General features: G+C 33.3%; 1 protein-coding gene across 14 annotated transcripts in view; it reads right to left on the bottom strand.

Annotated features, from left to right (window-relative positions):
- The window catches only part of LOC128182546 (Kv channel-interacting protein 4-like), a 116,467-nt gene that overhangs the window by 6,536 nt on the left and 89,342 nt on the right, over positions 1-20,589 (bottom strand). For 7 of the 14 annotated variants that reach the window (XM_052851250.1, XM_052851247.1, XM_052851253.1 and 4 more), the window contains 2 exons: positions 2,845-2,972; positions 344-413 (listed from right to left, as the gene is read on the bottom strand). In XM_052851250.1, the coding sequence (XP_052707210.1) occupies positions 344-413; positions 2,845-2,972 (198 nt within the window). Of the gene's footprint in view, positions 1-343; positions 414-2,844; positions 2,973-5,673; positions 6,249-18,876; positions 19,000-20,589 lie in introns of those variants that run through there. The other 7 variants (XM_052851249.1, XM_052851246.1, XM_052851255.1 and 4 more) reach the window with 5 other exon arrangements.

Below are 20,589 nucleotides of genomic sequence, written 5' to 3'. Positions count from 1 at the left end.
TATTTTAGATATCTTTTAATCTTGACTAGCAAAATATAGCATGTTCCATTTTAGTCTGGTTTTATGATCATGGTAAGCTATTTTATATATTTTTTTAAAAGTATCACTTTGCATTGTGCAGGCACTGTAGATAGTAATTTTAAGATATCAATAGTACAACAAATTTATAATTATAAAAAAGATATATGTAAAAAGAATGTTACAGTATTTATCATCCATAAAATAATAAGAATATTCACGTATCGTTTATACACAGTTTATGGGTTTGTGACAGGTGTAGAATTAAATTAATAACTCTAATGGTAAAACATCAACGGCAGTTTTTAGTCAGTAATATCCTTACCGCCCTGTGGAAAGAATTGTGCATAGATCTCCTTGAACGTTTCTTCATTCACGATGCCGGTAGGACATTCCTGTAGAGAAAGGAGCTGTCTTTGAAACAAACTTACATATGACAACATCGACACTTATGTAACAGATAGATGCAAATACATGTACTTATTAAAACGTTAGTAGCAAATCAAAACTAGTTTCAGCCACACGCACACCACAAGTATCTATTCAACTACATACAAAAATAAAGTTTGAAAACATAATGTTATTCACGCGCTATTTTGTTTCAAATGTTCAATAAAAACCAAATAAAAAAATGTACTTTACTTTATACCTGTTTCTATGGTTTTGCAACGCAATCATTATTCGTTTAAAATAGCTATACCAATAATGTACTTGTAGCATAAATTGAAAATGTCTTTTCCTTGTACTGTCTAAAGCGTTTCATTAAAAAAGCGTGAACAATATAAAAAAAAAAGGAAACTCCACAGAAAACGTTAACTTCTGCACTACAAGTACAAGTTAATACATTCATTGCTGGGATCAATCTAAATAATTTCTTGTAAACATTCACACAAGTGCAGATCTCTGGAGTAAGAGAGGTCGTATCATCTCTCTGTTCTTGCTTCCAATTTAACACGAAGAAATCGCTCGGAGATCCTCCGACTTGTAAATTTGTCAGAATGAGAGGCCATTTAATTCGGGTCTACATCGAGCTGAGACCTCACGGAATAACGTGAAATCACATTCAATCGATCACAATGAAAACTAAATTAATAAGCAAAATAGCAGGGGAGAACGTTTGGAGCAAAATCATGAATAATTGCTATAATTTTTCAGGCAACAAAGTTCAAATGATACAAGCTTGCAATTGGGAGTTTGTTTTATTTTACGTTAGAAATAACGTGACAATGATGATTTTAAGATGTAATCTTACAACTGGGCTTTCATTTACGATTTTGAATTTGATGCTTTAGGATCAATGGAAATAAGATTGTACTGAGAATTTCAACAGGACTGTGCCTGTTTCATTTCTCCGCTAGTGAAGTAGAGATTAAAAAATCAACATTAACTGAATTTCGATTGGAATTTCCAATCATTCGAAGTAATCTTACAACATCAAATGTCGGATGCAAATTGGCTTCGCGCAGAACAAGGCAAATCATGAAAGTTTGATCCATGATATGTAAATTAAAATTCAGAAAGCCATATAGGAAGACACGAAGAAATGAAATTAATTTTTAATATCATTTCATATACATGTACTAGTAAAATTGCTCCAAAAATGGAGGCCCAACTAGTACCATGTAAAAGACGTTCAAGAAATGATACAAATTGTCTGATTTTTAAAGACACAATTCTAAAAACTTATAAATTACTTTTATATTTCTAGAATATATTCGATAAGACAATCATTATAACAACAAAAAAGTTTATGCTTATTTCCATATTTATATGTTATAAAAATATGATATGAGTGAACTTTCAAGAAAGTAGACGAATCTGGGGGAGAAAGGAACACCTGTTACACTTCCTCGCATATTAGCGATCGATTCTAGCACTCCATATACGAAGTAGGCACAAAATTAACTTATGGCTTTTCTTACTTCCATTTAAGAACATAAGCAGCTGTGTTTTTGGACTCTCTAATTACCACACGTAATAATAGAATGTCTTTTTTGGCGCGGAAGGGATTCGTTACTGTGGCAAAATTAGCATTCTTTTTCACTGTATAATTTACTACGTCTAGCAAGCGTTTCGCTGAAGTAGACGCAGTGGTTGCATTATTGATTTGACGCGCAAGTGTCCTAAACTCAAGAACCTGCTTCCTGTAATTTATTTTTTGAAAACTTCAAAGTTGAATTCAATTCCTGTCATTAAGTGTGAGCGATAGTTAGGTGCAGTGAAAGCTCTTTGAAGCCCATGCTAGGATAAAAAAACACACCACTCACATGATAGCACACACAAATCTACTAGAATCAGTGGTATTTGAAACATTCAATGGACAAGGAACGGAATTGGTTCTTGCATGCAAACAGCAGACTTTCCGTCTGAACTTACAACACTGAGAACAAGCTACCCCCTCTAGTTCATTAGCAGACAATCTGAGGATACCTATGCTGAATTTGCTTGCATTTTCAGTTACTACTGAAAACGTCTGTTACATCATAAAATACGTGTTTCACGTATCCCAGGCATTCCATAAAAATTAAAGATCTTTCCACAACAAGTGAAATAAAAAAATTATTTAGATTTTTTTAAAAAGCCATCATCATCACTGCACGGTGTACGATACATTACTGTATATTTCATATTCATAAACATTTAATTGACATAAAAATATATCACGTATATTAATTAACATTCAGCTTAAATTAATGCCAGCGTAAATGAATCTATAAACAATATATTTTGAACATTCATAAGCAGGATGTATATATAGAAAGATTTACAGTGCGTGTTGGCGACACGACGAAATGACGACATCTATGGAATCCCACAAATACATTCTACCTGTTTAAAGCCTCTATACATAATTTGTAGCTCCTTCCGGGTGAACTTTGACTTCCGGCACAGGACATCCAGACCTTCCGGTTTATAACGAACAACCTGCATTTCCAAATCTTCCAAGTCATGATCTGAAATGAATGAAGACGACAAGGATGAGTAAGCAAGAAACAGAAAATGGCGTCCATCTGAATTGGCTGCACGCTGCTAAGTCGTCTTTCTTTCAACTTATTTAATAAAGTTATGTTTTGTTGTAATTCGTTCTTTCAACCAAAACAGTCTCAGTACGGACTTTATTTGTCCATTTTTAATGTTATGAACAACGAAAGTTCATTAAAAGAAAACTTAAACCCCAATAGCACATCAAGCAAGTTATATGTATTTGTTGTTACCGAAAGTTTCAAATATCTGTAAGGATTCAGAATATTTGAATATTTTACACCCACAGAAAAAATAAATAAAATATAGAAGACTCTGCTATGACGATATTGGAAAACTCTGAATAACTCATCAGAAGAATCTTTATTTATTTGAACTCTCTTGTTTCAAAGATTGCATGTACTTTTTCTTTTAAAAATAGCCGAGCTAATCATAGTTGTTTTTCACATTCCTCATGGATTTCTGATTCACCTGCAGAATAGCTATTTTTAGAGCTCAATATACACAACCATATATATTTCTGCGTACAGTTAACGTTGAACACTTCAAAGTGTTCAAACCAATCTCTTCAAACGGTTCTACATTTTATATTTATTGTCAGTGCCTTCACTCTATATTTCTTTGAACTAGCAGTTTGGTTCATAATTCCGCTTCGTAATTATAATTGCTTTAATTATAAATATGTTATTAGTTATAAAAATTGAAATACAAGCATACATCTATGTGTAGGTAGTGAATCATTTTTTTACGATGAACAACACATAATGAAAGGCAGTTCTCTAACATGATGCACCTACACGCAATCTCTTTACATTACATGTGATAAATATAAAACATACTACTGATACTCATACTTAGTTTAAATTTAAAAAAAATTGACAATGGGTCGAAATCTTAGAACGTCTTCGATTTGAAAAAAGGCTCTTAAACGCATGTAAAGAAGGGAACTCCGTCATTCCCCCTGATATATAAGAATGTCCTGAGGATTTGTTTTTCATGTACATGTACTACTAGTAATTAGCCATTGACCCTTCCCAGAAGCCCCTTAACATTAACATACATGGGGACATGGTAGGTATTATTCCTGACAGATCTTACTCTGTGTTCTGTTACGTATGTCTGTTATGTATCAAAACCAACACTGGCTCAAAATAGACAGAAGAAGGAGCATCAGAACATTCCATGTCTGAAATATAGCCATGGATCGGGATTTCGTCATTATCTGGTTGCGAAGCTCCAGTATCAAAGAGTCCACTTTCTAAATCTGGACATTAAGCCTACCCTAGGCGATGATGTGTGCTTACTGTTCAGACCCATAAAACTAGGTTCTATATTTGGAGTGTAATGGGAGGCTTTCTTATAGGACTGACGTCTACAACGTGTATGTTTTACTTCTAGCTCTGAAAATGATCTGATGTCCAAGAAACCGTAAATTCTCCGCTCGGAGATGCAGTGTCTTCAAGCAACAGTTGATTGATTTTTGTCTTCATCCTTTGCTTTTATAACGACCAAATTATCCCTAATTGGACGAAACTTGGGCTATTGGAAGATATAGCTTACTGCTGCTGAGAAAAAAAAAGACAACAGCTATCTATTTGTAACGCCTAAAGAATAAAGAAAAATTCGCGAATTTTTTTTTCCATCGTCTGAAAACCATTCAAAATTGACAAAAGCAAAGATGACATGTGAACCAAATAAAAAAAAATGAAATCAATACAAAATTGTATATAGACGTGTACTTTGTATTGATTACATAAGTGACAATTTATGTAATTTAAGTTACAAATGTAATGAACCTGGTATCTAATGTTTGCAAAACATAACAGCTGCAAGAGGGAGAAGAAGTCCTGATCAATTATGACTAATAAACACCACTCGATTTACAGCCTATAAAATTGATTTGGCAAAACAAGATTTTATTTCAACGTCGATACGTATGTTGTTCCTTGTTATTCGTGTGTGCTGAGAGAGAGAGAGAGAGAGAGAGAGAGAGAGAGAGAGAGAGAGGGAGAGAGAGAGAGAGAGAGAGATTTTCTGAACTATCCAACGTTTTAACCAAATGACTATTTCAATAAACATTGCAAAACTAAAGACGACAACAGGAATTCTCAACAACTCCATCAATCGGATTAATTTTCCTCATTTATAGGTAACCATTATTTGTGACCTATTGCTACAAGTACTTACTATACCTGGGTGACACCTGCAATCAAGGGCTGGTGCAATAGCCGCAGGCAAAGCACTTCGAGAGGTCTCCAATATTGATAAGTGAAAACATTAAGATAAATGAAAAATTAATGGGAGAGGTTGCATTGATTTTTTTGGATTGTGTATTACAGCCGACTCCAAATGACACTGATGCAGGAACAGATAAAAGAATAGCAACCTTGTTGCCGTTTTATGAAGAAAGAAAGTTCATTTCTTCTGAATGTTGAAATCAACTTGTGATTAAAGTCAAAATAAAAACAAGTAATCTACATTCACGAACGTAGAGCCGGGAATATCTCCGCCTTAATAAAAGTTAATGTGTAAAAAACACACAATATTATAAGCAAAATTCATATTATTTCTAAAAGAATAAAAAGAAAAACGATAATTGGTATAATCAGAAATAAATAAGCATAATCAGAGATATTATAAGTAATTATGTATTTGAAGCAAATGATGATTTACCCATATCCAATACTTTGTCGTATATTGCTCCCATGTTGACGAATATTCCAAATAACAGTAATAACAGTTAAGATGAAGAGAGTTGCATCTTTTAAAACAGAGTTAATAAAAGCTCTTCAAAATAAAACAGATGGTGCAAAGTGTTCTCCGACACATTTGCTGTTCTGCGTTCTGTTGTCACGTTTTAGTTATTCTAGGGGAAAAAACCCCCGACGTAGATCGAAGATCGTGGTCTCGTTAACGCTTCGTTCAAAAACCCGCTATTCCCCTCTTACATTTTCACGAAAGTTGAAATGATTTCTGCAGAAGTCATAGACAGGCTACAATTATCTGCGGAACTCCGCTCTTTCGGCAAACTACAGAATTCTATACACTTGATTGCCAGGTTACTTCTTCCAAGAAATTCCTTCACAAATCTTCTAGTTGCAGGACTTTAAATGCTTTGGTAAGTGTTAATTGCCAATTGGACACCACACCAGTTCGTACCAAAATCACAGCAGCTACAAGTTCTCCTAGCGTAAGCACCGATCCTCTCGCCAATACGGGTGTTTACGTACAAGCTGTGAATGCGACTCATGATCGATAAACGGGGACTACAAGCAGTTTGCATTCAGTAAATCATGTTTATGAAATTAGCAAGTGTCCGCGTTTTTTCTTGTATGACAGAAAGCCGGAATGCTCTAAAAAATCCTCATGTATATTCGGCAATTATTCTTTTACGACGTTGGATAGCTGCAGATTTTGTTTGCATATATATATCAAAGTTGTTTTTTTTTTTTTATTAAAAATCCAAATCCTAATGCACATATACTTGTCTTAAAAAGACGACTTATTTACAATTTCTTGAATTATGTATACTTATGTTTATTCCTCATTTTTTTGTATAGAGTATATCATTGCCAACTAATTGTAAGAGAGAGAGAGAGAGAGAGAGAGAGAGAGAGAGAGAGAGAGAGATAAACATATAGACGGAACACACTCCAAAGATCATAAACTGACAAGAAGGATTATGTTTTACAGATTTTCTACATGCGCCATCACTGGCGAGTTTTTTTGGTCCATGTTTTTCTTGCAGCGAACTGTCGGATTGGTATGTCAAGAACAAGTAGGGAAAAAAATAGGTGGGGAGTTCTACATTTTTGTTGTTGTTCTTAAAGTACAAGAAATGCTAGCGGTACATGAAGTTTGTCTGCTATTTCTTTTATACTGCGATCATGATCAAATTACCACATTGCATTTCATTTCTATATGAATATTAAGTCAGAATAAAGAGATTGTCAAGTAAATTGGAAAAAAGGTAAATTGGAGGAAACTATTCTAATGAGAAGCAAATTACGATAAATTCCTAATAAAATCGTGTATAAATTAAATCTAACAGAATTACTTAAACAAGCAAAGCTAACAGCAAATGCAACGGAGGAATGAATTGAAATTGATTTATAGAAAAACGAGGTACTTAAAAATTGTCGTTCCTTGGATTATCTCTGTCAGAGTTTGTGGAGTATCTGTTCATATAAAGAGAAAAGCATCGATCGATTCGTTACCACAGAGACCAGGAAACGGGAGAAAACGGTTGACACCAGAAAACATTGATGTCGGCGCTCCTACACTCAAACTTATCAGTCCCTGGAAAGGAGCCTATTAAAATCAAGAGCCCAACTTTTTTTTCTCTTTCTCTCGCTTCTTTTTCTCCCCCATTCCTTGTCTTTATCTCTCCTTTTCTCTCTCTCTCTCTCTCTCTCTCTCTCTCTCTCTCTCTCTCTCTCTCTCTCTCTCTCTCTCTCTCTCTCTCTCTCTCTCTCTCTCTCTCTCTCTCTCTCTCTCTCTCTCGTTTGCTGCAACAATCCGCAATCTTATCCCTATAATACATGCGAGACACGCTTTCCATCCATTAAATACTAAAACGTCATAACATTGATAACCAATCCCCGGAAACGGGATCTGAATTTCAGAACATCGACGATGATGAAACATTATGCCTTGTAAAATGTTATGAAATATGAATGTCTGTGTTTTGTAAATAAGATAATGTTTGCTCAAGGTTAGCAGACGAGTTGATACTAACAATGTTTTAAATTGACTTTTATAGCCAAAACAATTATTTCTGGAGCTTCCGGCGTAGATTCCTACTCCCTGGCGATGAATAATCACAATGCAATACCAGAAAATACTTGGATACAATTGAGTAATAAAAATGGCATGTTCTCTGATTTTTTTGTTCAAAGAATTCTAAACTCTGGTTAACTAAATCAGGTTTTCAAACAATGGTGTTTTTATGATGTATAACAAATAAAATCATTGCTCATTCGTGCTACCGATGTTTGGCGGTAAGTTTACATAAAACAAATGCATTCATTGAAATTTTGATATATTATGAATCGAAAAATCATCGAAGATATTATGTCAAGGAAATACCGTAATATTTATTTTAACATTTTATTTATTTTCTTTAAGACTGGTTTGTTTTGGTCATACGTTTAATTCTGTTTAGTAGTGCAAATTAATCTAAAATTAGCTGGAAAATTTGAGGGTTATTTTTGCTCTTGGTATTTAATAATTGTCTAGTTATACATTAAAAAAGCTATCAGCTTACCAAAAGTTGCTTTAAAGAGAAACGGTACATAATAAGTAATTAATACAGAAGAAATTTATTACATCACCGTATTAAAAAATTCCAAATTATGCAATTAACAACCATATCTATGACAAAAATGTGGGGACTTTAGATCGTGGCTTTATACGATGTTCAATTTCTGGTCGTACAAATTCTTATAATGATTTTTAAAAAATGATACAATCCAGTTCGATCCCTAGCTCATTGCTTATTACGATCACAAGCTTACTCTACTAATTAACTCTACTGCTTGGATAATGGATGGATTATACTGGACAAAACGATAAGGATAAACTACAAAATCAATTCCAAAGTTCCTGATTAGACAGAAACGTGAACAAAATAAAATCCAAGATTAACTTAGTTAGTTTTCGAATTATTTTGAACAACTTGTTTTTCTCTCTCTATGGAATCACTAGACATGCAATGCATGTCATGGTTTCGTGTCTTCGGGACCTGTCGGATCACTGGTTGCTATTTCTAGAGCAAAAGGAAACATCTCTCCTTTTGACTGACGTCATCAAAGTTTTCCAATGTCAATAAAAAAGTCATTTCATGAAAGTAATTATACCCTAGTAGTTGTATTCCGGCTTAACTTTTTAAAGAATAGTCAAAAAGTCAATAAAAATACAGAAAAAGTGAACAGAAGTATAATGGTTGATGAATTATTACTCGCGATAAATCCCGAGTATTCTGTTGGATCAAATCTGACATTTTCTGCAGCAGATCTGTACCTTGAGAATAACAATATCAACCACAACATTGCATATATACGTGTTCTACATTATCAGTCTATCACATAGAAATATAAGCAGTATGTTTGCTACACATGCACAAAGTATCCCTAAAGATAGAATGCACGCAAGGTATTGTGCTACGCGAAATGAATATCATATATATTAAACTGTTAACAATAGTCAATACATGACAGAAAATGTCTACACATAGGACAGAAAGCTTTTGTACATGTAAAACATAATTTATTGATTTAAGTATTACCTATTTGCCCTATTAGTAGGTTATGAAAAGGTAACAAAATTCAATGAATTGGAAGATTTAGATTTGTAAGAGTTATCGTTCTTCTGCCACAACAATGAAGGCGTTTTGTACATTAAGTATTTGGAAGCAGTAAATTAAACATGCAATGTCTATAGTTCTATTTGTTCATGCAATATATCCGATTAAACAATAATAATTACTACATATTTTGGTACTGTCTAAAGGCTATGCATATATATTTACAGGTATACAAGTACGTTTGATATATTTAGTATTTAATGGTACACACAGATTATGAACAAAAACTGATTAAAAGCCTCACCGACTGTAATTTGGTAAATTGTCCATTCGCAGAAGAGGAAAAATACAAAAAAGGTAAAATTAGACAGATATAAACAGACGATACCCACCGCTGTGAACAGGATGAACAAATGAAGCGAGTGAAAATGAGAGTGCATATGACTAAATGGGAGGGGGGGGGGGTCCTTAAAATGCATTGATATCCGAAACGACCCTTGGTGAATTTTTAAAACTATTTTTTTTTACATGTATGCCATTATAAAACACTCAAGTAAAGGGCATTTTACATCTCTATCAATGTTGATATGAATATATAGTTTATGATACTTCACACCATTCGTGAATTCAAATTACATTAAAACATTTTAATGATGCAAAGTGTATAGCACATGTTGAATAGATCATGACACTTCATGTAGATGAAATGAACCATGAGACTAACGATCTTGTCATCTAAATTCACGAGACTCTTGTTGAACACACATCAATCAACTCAGCAGAGAAGCTGGGCAGTCCAACTTTCTTTTATTTAAAAATGTAACCTTATTACCAACTTCAAACGGCAAGACCAAGAATATTTTAGGTTTATTTTCCAAAGGTACGCCCCTAAACTATAATCATGAATATATTTCTTAAAGACTCCAAACAAAATGTTGGTTTCGTTTGAACATATTTTGTTGTAAAATAATTACAGTGAGATTGGGCACAAGTTCTATAACTTATGTAGCCCTCTAACTCTTCATGAAACGTTGATTCCGAATGGCCTATCTTTACAAATATGCACTGGCACTTGTTGTCTTATTGCTTGCATTATTTCTTAATTAAAAAGCATACAAATCAAAAAATTATTTGTTTCTTGTTGACAAATGAATATAAGATGCCTCAGAACTCTCAACACAAAATTTGGGTTGATTTGAATTGACAGCTGTTTAATGAGTTTAGATGGTTTATCTCCCCTTTGGTCCTTACGGCGTTGGCAGGTGCAAAACTTACATTACAAACTAGATTATAAAACAGATGAATTTGACATCTTATAAGGCATCCCATCCATGTTCATGTATTTACTTTATTGCAGAATACATGTACATGTGATATCTTAAAATATTGTACAGAATATAAACATTTTTACTTGTTGATTTACTGTGCACCAATCTGTTGTTCACAACCCACTTCATAAAGAACAAGAGATACTGGCAAAATAAACCAAAATGAACTGACAAGGGAAAACATGATGCTCAAAAACAAGACTCAACATAGGTAGGTCTTGCAATCAGATCTGAGGTGTTAAACAAGAGAAAAGCTGTCAATGTGACAGCAAACCGAGTTTTCTTTTGAGGGAACAGTATCTATAATTCATTTGTCAACCCTGAATTGATGAACACTACATCTACCTATCACGAGAAATGGGGCACTCTATATATGCAATACTTTGCCAAAAATGAGTAAGTTCAAGTTAGTGTTTTTAAAATAAATCAGCAGAAATAAAACTCCTAGCAGTAGACTCATCTATGATACCGGTATATGTCCAATTGATGAGCAAAAGAACAACTTCTTATCTTGAAAACTGGAGGAGAAGTTGTCCGTACAATAGGGGTACCCTATATGCAATATTTCCCCCAAAAATGATTAAGTTCAACAGCTGGTATTTTCACAAAATCCTAGCAATACACACACCTCTGATATGTGAGATTAATTCCCTATCTTTAAAACTGTAGGAGGAGTTATCCGTAAAATAAGGATACCCTTTTGGCAGCCGCCCGCCCGCCCGCCATTTTCACCATTTCAATAACCGGATCTTTCCTTTGGAAAACCCAGTTAAAACAGGTTGATTCTATCTAAAGAGTGGAGGAGGGAGGGTTGTTTCATTCTCCGTTTGCCTGCTAGATGCTCAGCAGTATAGAGAAACCACAGAGGGTCAATTTTGCAATAGATGATTCTTTGCTTCTCATAGCCAACTACTCCATTTGCCTGCTAAATGCCAAGTATAGCAAAGAGTTTCAAAGAGTTAAACCATATTCATAGAATGACTTATCAACTTCTTTTCAGAATAGCAGAAGCTCGACCATGAGGTCATAAATTTCGCAGTTTTGAATTTTGGCCGAAGCAGTACAGGTCCTAACAATGCACTTTTGCCTTTGAGAAGGCCCAGTAAGAATTAATGAATATTCACTTCTAGTATATAACCGATCCTCCTTTCAAAAAATCCCACTAGAACCCCTGACCAAAGGGTCATGAATTCAAAATTTTGGTAGCAACCTCTTTGTGCATCAAACTCATGCACATTTTCGTTTGTCTGAAAAATGTCTCCTGGGTCATGCAGTTCACAAATTATGTTTCTTTAATATTCAGATTGGTTGAAAGAAAATACTGTAATGTCCAAATGTTCCCCCACGTTGCACGACCCCTACGACGGACAGAATCGGATAGCAATAGGTCATCTGAGTGACGAAAGTGTCCTAAAAATTGAATTTATAAGGACTACGTGCGAGAAACTAAACTACAACCGGAAGACAAGACGAATCAAACTAATCAATATAGTTTAAGTTGATATACAGCTTGATTAAAATACTACAGATATTCCATTGTGTCTTTTTACGAGAAACAAAGAAACAAAATTGTATAAAGTTATTCTTCCGTACCTAAAAGTACGAATAACGAATAGGGCCACCCAAAAAATTTTTTTAGCTCGTATTTCGAGAAAAAGATCTCGTTATTACGAGTTATATTATCTCCTTATTACGAAAAAAGATCTCGTGATTACAAGTTACATGTAATTATCTCGTTATTACGAGTAAAGATCTCGTAATTAGGAGAAAAAATCACGTTATTACGAGTAAAGATCTCGTCATTACGAGTTAATTACCTCGTTATTACAAAAACGATCTGATCTCGTTATAACGAATTAATTATCAAGATCTTTTTAGATCTTTTCTCACGAAATAAATACCTCGTAATACCGATATCTTTCATCGTAATTACGAGATAAAAATATTTTTATTTGTCCCTATTAGTTTTTCGTATAAAAGTCACTACCAGTTTTAAACTAAATGTAATCGTGCCCGAAGCGAGGAGAGATAACAAGTTTGAAGCGAGTTTAAAGTGAGTAACAGTGTATATACAAGCGTATTTAAGACTGTTATAATGTGTGGTCTAAGCGCCTTATGTAGTTGAATGCACACTTTACAAAAGTTTTGTCACAAGAATTTGACTGAATTTGTGCCAATTGACCATTCGTACTTTGCAAAAAATGGACTGAATTGATACTTTACGAGGTTAACTGAAAGATTAAATAGGAAAAACCAAATATTTCCTTTCTTTATTTAACCACATAATTGAGCATCTTCTTACGAAATTTCTTTGAATTTAACTCATTCCTTCCACGTATGGATAGCAACTCAGATGGGTACTAAAATGCCAGATTGGCCCTGGAACACGTTGTAATATTCCGACACAGAATCCATGGAACTGCGTTAGCAGGGAGCTAGTACAATGTAATTTAATGTATGTCAGGCAGTCGTATCTAGGACACATGCGAATGTGAAAATTACACCAATAACTAATGTATGTTATACGTTGAATGTTGCATCAGTCAATCTTTTCCATTTGTATTCTATGTACAAGTCTATATAATTTTATTGTATGTTTTTTTTATTTCAAAAAAGTGAATGTTAAGTTTGGTTTTAATTTGTATTGTATAATTGACAGTGTATTGTACACGTTTTATCAACATTTATCACGATCCAGTTTGTATACTTTATTTCAGCTTGTGTTCTACGACTGCCCTTTTTATACTGTATTATTAATCATTTGTGTATTATGTTTCAGTTTGTATTGTATTTGAATTTTACGGAAGCCCATGAACAACACAATCATTTCCAACTTTGCTCCACCAATAACCAACTCAAATATAGATATATCCAACTTTAATTTCAGCTCAACTGTTACTATGATCAAATATTTTAAATCAACAATATACACACTATACTACTTACAATTGTATAGCACAGTTACAAAGTAATTCTTACACTCTTTGGCAAATTTCTACAGGTTACTCTATATGATTATATTTTATAAACGAAAATAACGACTGCTGTTCATTTGCGCAGAAGTTCGTTACAGATTTACATTATGACAAAACATCAAGTTTTAAGTTGCCTAGAATTAGGCTAGGGCACTCAAACTCAAAGATGGAAAAGTCAAAATTGATATCGTAAAGCTAAAAGTTCTGTTGATATTTCGAAGAAAAATCAACTTCAATGTTGCCCTAAAATGCCACGTTAAGGATTCACATTCAATAAAAACTGAAACAAACTGCAATCGGTCTGTCAAACAATATACATAAAACCTAAACAAGAAAGTCGACGATATATAGAACACAAAAAGTGAACATTGCAACTTCTGACATACATGTACATATGATATACACCAAAAGTATTTAGTCTTGGGTAAGAAATGCAGCTTCTTGAGGGAGGCAATCGTTCAGATAATATTTTAAAAAATATAAACTATCTGCAAATTCAGATGGTGTTACGTGTGTTTGTTATGAAAACATAGGTCCATGCACTGGGTTTACTTTCTGCAAGCTTCTGTCGCAAACTAATCTGCTTAAATCATCTTCAAAATAATTCAAAACTGCTACAAAAACATTCGGCATATACTAGTACATGGCCGCTCAGAACAGGAATGTGAACAAATAACTGGTGTGGGGACCGCTTGTAAAGACGAGGAGATGATATAAATGGTGCTTGGACAGAATGAGCCAGAATGAATAAAAATTGGGCCTGTAACTGTTCTTGGCAGCATAGCTCATGATCTTACAATCCCCGTTTAAATGATCTTAAAGTCTTGCACGTATATTTTAATGGCATAATAGAGTTCCATATTGTACTTTGTGTGCCCCAAAAACATCTTTTAGTTTCTTTTTAAAAATTCTTATTTGTCTAATTGATATTCTTGTGACATTCATATAAAATTCCACCCATTCATGCGATATGCAAACACTAATACATGTATACATGTATTTGCATTTTGTCTTGATAATTTATTAGAACAAATGTCATCATTAAAATCTAACGTTCTTGCTATTTTATTAAATGTTCCATAATACACGATGGTATAGATAATACTTTTTATAGTTCATTCCACGATGCTAAAGTTATTCAATATTTACTATAGGAGCTGAGTTGTCCCATTAGGACCGCTACCTTTATAGACATAAGTCTCACTGGGACATTTACATAAACATGTACGTCAATTACGGACCAGCCTATAAATCAACAGACGCGTGCGCTGTAGATGAATGGAGTGATACTATATATAGCATTACATGTACTACAACAAAGGTCAACAGCATAATTAACTCCATACACAGAAGGATGCTTGCCGCATTAAAGACCTATAGGCTCAAGGCCACATAGCTACTAGGTACAAACACTTCAAAATTCCTGGCACCAGAATCACTGTCTTCGTGTCTCTTGATTAGAATAAACATAAAATCGAAATGCTATGAATAGTGTCTTAATATATGAATCTTGTTAAGGACGTTGTTTACTCAGGGTTTAAGTTCTCAATGTTCAATGTCATGAGTAAAATTTCTTCTAAACACTAAAAGTAATTATGAAATGAATTATTATTGACATACCATTCGATAATTTTACTATATTATGTAATTAGGCTCAAACAAAGTTGGAATTTTAGCAAAACAGAGTAAATTCGGACTAAAATTTCCAGATTCTGGTTTTTCACTGAAATATTGTTCGTAGTACTGCAATATTCAAAGTTAAGATTTCATTTGTTAGTCAACATAATTTTGCATATTTTACGTTGGTTTTATCTCACTTTTTCGTTTAGATAATCGAATGGCACGCACTACAAAAATATTGAAAAATGCTTAAAAACGATAAAAGACACTATATCTCAAAATTTGATCATTGACCTCATATAAGTTTAAGGTCAATATACCTAGATTATGCTATAAATGTTTTAGTATTATCATCATTCAGTTTTTTGTTAAATTGAACCAAAAAGGGTACGAATTTGAAAACTGGTAGAGGAAATTCGGACTAGAATATTTATACCAATTGTGAATGAAAACTTAATGCTTTGTGTCTGTTTAGTGTCACTGCCATTCATAAACTGTATTTCCTTTTTTAAAGAGTTTAGCAATTTGTACTATTTTCACAATTAATAAAATCTCAATCATATGTGTAAAACTTTTAGGGATTTTTCTAAAATTTTCAAAAAAGTATTCAATGGTCATTATCTCAAAAAGTAGGTCATTGACCTTCTTTTTTGAAAGTGAAAAATAGCACTACCATGATAGGTCTTTAACACACAATAGATGGTTTTTCATTTTCATCAGTGGAATTTTTTTTCATTCTGAGTAAAGGTATACCTTAATAATTACAAATTTCAACCTTCATTTTATGATAAACAATCGTTTTATGACCGACTGAGTCTAAAATTGTTTCATGATCCTGAGGCCAGAATTCAGCCCCTTACCACGTATAGAATTCAGGTTTTAGCTATATTTATTCTTTATCATTTCTGTGTCATTGACAAAGCTACTCGTGCTTTCATTGATAAGAGTTATGTTATTTGGTTTCGCCCTACTTTTTCTCAATGTAGACCAATGTTCATTTTTCTTTCCTAAGGCTGCGTATTATAATAAAAGTATTACGCCACAGAGACTGCCTTTGTTTGGTGTATGAATAATTTGTAGTTCTACCCAGCTATTAGCTCAGAATGTCAAAAGACTTCTTAGATATTTGTAAGTCTTCGAGCCAGTCAGTATTTTTCTACATTTATTGAGATGGCTTTAATTTTGTGTGATTAACAGTAATGACAATGGTTATCCAACTTTTATTTCAAATAGAAAAAAAGACATTAGCGTTGTGAGTTTAATGCCACAAGATTCGACAAAAACAGATTGACCAGGAAAATAATCAACGCAAAATTAAGAACAAACATATGTAAAAACTATGTGCAAGTTGGTAAAGACTAGTCTGAACCTCACTGCAAAACCAAGCACAAAATCAGAACAAACTTAAACACAAATGGTAGTGAATTTCACGCAAACTTCAATATATAATGCCATGACAAAGCTTAGAACAAATCTCTTCAAGGAGTCTGAATATAGAGTATTATTTTGGGTCTGTTTATGAATACACCCGGTCCCTTTACAATAATATCAAAGCATGTGTAGTCTGGAATGGCATTTAAGCCACGAGCTTAATTTAAGGTAAATCCAAGCCAAAAACCTCATATAAAGTAAGCAAGCTTAACTTTAAATTTTAAATATTGTCACCATAGATCTACAAAGAATTACATTAGCAACCAAATCCTTTTAAGGTTTTGATTTGTCATTGTAATGTATAACCACATACATTCCAGTTCAAGAATAAAGTGAGATCACTTTGGCGACATTAACTAGTAATGCAGTCCACTGGCAATGTTATTTAGATCATACACGTTATATATGTATTAAAAATCTCAAAAATTATTACTTAATGATGAAGAGGAGAGTGGTCAAAGAAATGGCAAGTGTTTAGTATACATATACATGTACCTCTAAGATGGGCATATGGAATCCTAGGTCTGCATGCAAGACTGATTTGGCCAAGTCCCCATTAAGAACATTTAGACTTCTTCAGAATGAAACGTGCACCTTGCATATCAGACTTTACAATAGGACTTTACAAAAATGCGTTCCACGGGTTACATATCACGCACAATAGCCATAATTAAATTTTCGTGTAATATCTCTCTAGACAAATTACTAGTATCAACAATTGATGGGGAGCAATAAAATTAACTTCCAGTGATATTTCATATTTTGAAGCAAGCCTCATCAAACAAAAATGAATAATAAAAATGAAATCATACTAGAATTTAGTTTTTGCAAATTAAAACCGTGAAATAACCATTCAGATATAATAATACCCCGAGTGAGTCTTTGGAATGAAATTATTCATAGCCACCTAGAGCAACTAATTGAAGTCCCTGATATGTAGATTATAATGAATGCTCGATGACACCAATGCCTCACGGTGGAAAAAAATGCCCATTTTGTGGACTTGGTTCAAGCCCATCTATCTACAGACCTCATGTTTACCGTTACAAATAAATCGACACTTTAAAGAGCCCTATCGCTTTTTCTTTCTCTAAATCAAAACAATATACGTAATATTGATGACGTCTAAGTAAACGTAGGTAAAACGCTTAAGTGAGTATCACTTAATAGGAGTGTCAAAAAGCATACTAAGTGTGATCAAATGCCTCCCCATTTTATCTACATGACAATTGCTTCATATATACATATACACCATTTTCTCTAATGCAAAATTACGCAATTACAATCTTACTTAATATCATTCTATTAGACTTGTACTTATGGTAATGGAGTGGAATTAGATCGGATGTTATCACTTCGCAATACGTATTGTAGTCAGATGAGCTCTACTAATCATAACTGCATGTAAAATAGTTTACATATGAACGCACAAGTTCCACAAAAATCGCGAAGTTTAATTAATAGGAATTTAATATTTCTTTATATTGTACGTCAAAATGTCCTTAAAGGGAAATTTTAAAATTCTCATTATTATCTATATCTCACTGCAACTTTTTAAAAAATATAATGTAACAAATTACGTCACTAAGTCTGTCGGTCCCCATTATTTTCTGTCTAATGGTTATATATTTGATTTTAATGACGTTTGCTATCCTAAAATACATATTTTTTACTTCAAAATAATACATGTGTCATATTTATAAAACAGCAACGATTTAAAACATTCCACAACATGAAATAAAATACAATAGTTAATGGGACAGTTGAAAAACAAAAAATTATCCTTGAACCAATTTAAAAATGTTGAAAAAGAGATGTTTTAGCCCAAAATTAGCTTTTTAAATGGCTGAAATTTTGTTACACATTATTGCAGTTTTGTAAACTTCAAAAATGAAATATATTTCAAAATCAATTTTCATTTTTCGGTTGTAATATATCTACAAATTATATATGGATTTGATTATATACTGTACGAAGTAAGAGATTTTGTAAAGAACAATTACTTTTACTCAAATTCCACATTTAATAGCACTCAAAGCTGTGCAATTCCATTGCTATTAAAAAAATCAATTTAAATAATAGAAAAAATCGAAAAAAATAAATGTAACCATATTCCTTACAAAAATCAATTGTATAATCTAGCGCAAACTTAAAGAAATTAAATTAAACTTTAATAAGTTGTCATCAGATTAAATTAGAGATTCTGAGATTCACTCACCTTTTTTTCTAAATTCACCCCTCTTCAAGTTAAGCCAGTTAGTTAAAGCATCCATGCCATTCAACCTTATCGGGTTACACAAACTAACGCACCGTATCCAGAAGAGTCAAAACTGTACAGATAGGAAGCGTGAATTATTTAGCATTAGGCTGTTTTTAAACCCCTCTAAATAACCATGTAAAATTTCCCTTGAGAGACCGGCAACCAACTAAGATGTATCTGGTATTGACTTTCGCATATCGCAGAGTGTAAGGGACTTTAGATTCCAAGAAATAAATACTTCCCGGGTCTAATAAAATTTATATATTTTGTGGACCGGTTGTTGGAGTTACTTATAAAACAAAAGGGAGAATCGACGGCTGTAGGAAAAAATCACTTCCAGCCCACTATGGACCACTGTGAATCTTTCGTAGCCGACTGGGGCACGCCGTGAAAGATGTCAGTTACAATTTGTGTGTCCTGAATAGAACTACCCCATAAAATTGCCGCCAAGGAAGAAAAGCAAAAAATAAGTTGTTGAATGCTGATTGTATCAATATAGATCCACAGGGACGTACTGTTGTTGTTCGGATATTTGATATGATATTGACCCAATTCAATTTTTATTTTAGAAGCTTTGGGGAATTTCCGGTTTGGGATAGTTTATTGTTCTTATATTGATCGGCCGCTGACCAGTCTCAATTGAGAATGTTTCCGTAGAGTCAACACTAAGACTTTACGATAATTCATTCTGTCAACAAATATATGTAAAATAGACTTCATTCTCTATTTCAACTTTCAAATTTACTATTTTAACTTGTGGAATATATATTTGTGATGCCTGGTGGCCACAGTTTTCGTTGCTATTCTGTGCAATATAACAACTGGGACAGAGAAACTTACTGGTAATCAATGACACACGATTCCTCTGCCCTTTCGACTCGATCCAGCAATTACAACACGCTTTTAATTCATCGATTTCTTTAAAAGTCAACAATAAAAATGTAGACCTTTATTTATCTACACTAATTTAATTGAAATGCTGCTCAGCAAGACATCCTTAAGCCAAAGTGTTTTTTGCTGATATATATAGGTTCACTAACTTCTTGTTTCAATTCAAAAGCACATTTCTTTACTGCTGACAATAAATATCTAAGAACAGCTGTTTATTTGTTTTATATATAAATCAATTGAAAAGTAGTTTTTGCCCTCTTTCCAAAAGAAGTCGAGGTCTCAAGTAAATGTTAAAGATTTCGAAATCTCATGTTGAAACGTAAATTAAAACCAGCACATAATGCCTGCAGTCTTTCCAAAAATTAGAACTTTATTCAACTCTTTGGCAGCAAGAGTAGCATATATATATGGATTCCATATACTGATATTTGACACCAATCTTAACTTGGGTAACAGCTCCTAATGGACCGTCAAACTTTTACACCATAATATATTACTACTAATTCGAATCTTAAAGCCCTTTTAGAATGCCTCTCTGTAGAGTGACACAAATTATGCCTCCTTTCGGAATTCTAGTAAATCATATTACACCCTTGAACGAGTTATCTTATAGAGGCTTTAGTAAAGCGTTATCTGTAAAAAGTGTTCGCTTGTTTTTTTTTAGAGAGAAAGAGAGTAAAAGAACTATCAGCTTAGCACGTAAAATCTCATTTGTCTGTCTATACACCGCCAGGCTCTTGCTGTTGCTTGGGCAACCGCGTTGTTGTTGCTCCGGTAACT

The sequence above is a fragment of the Crassostrea angulata genome, chromosome 4 (assembly GCF_025612915.1).
Source record: "Crassostrea angulata isolate pt1a10 chromosome 4, ASM2561291v2, whole genome shotgun sequence".
NCBI lineage: Eukaryota > Metazoa > Mollusca > Bivalvia > Ostreida > Ostreidae > Magallana > Magallana angulata.
This window is presented reverse-complemented; position numbering and strand designations above follow the sequence as displayed.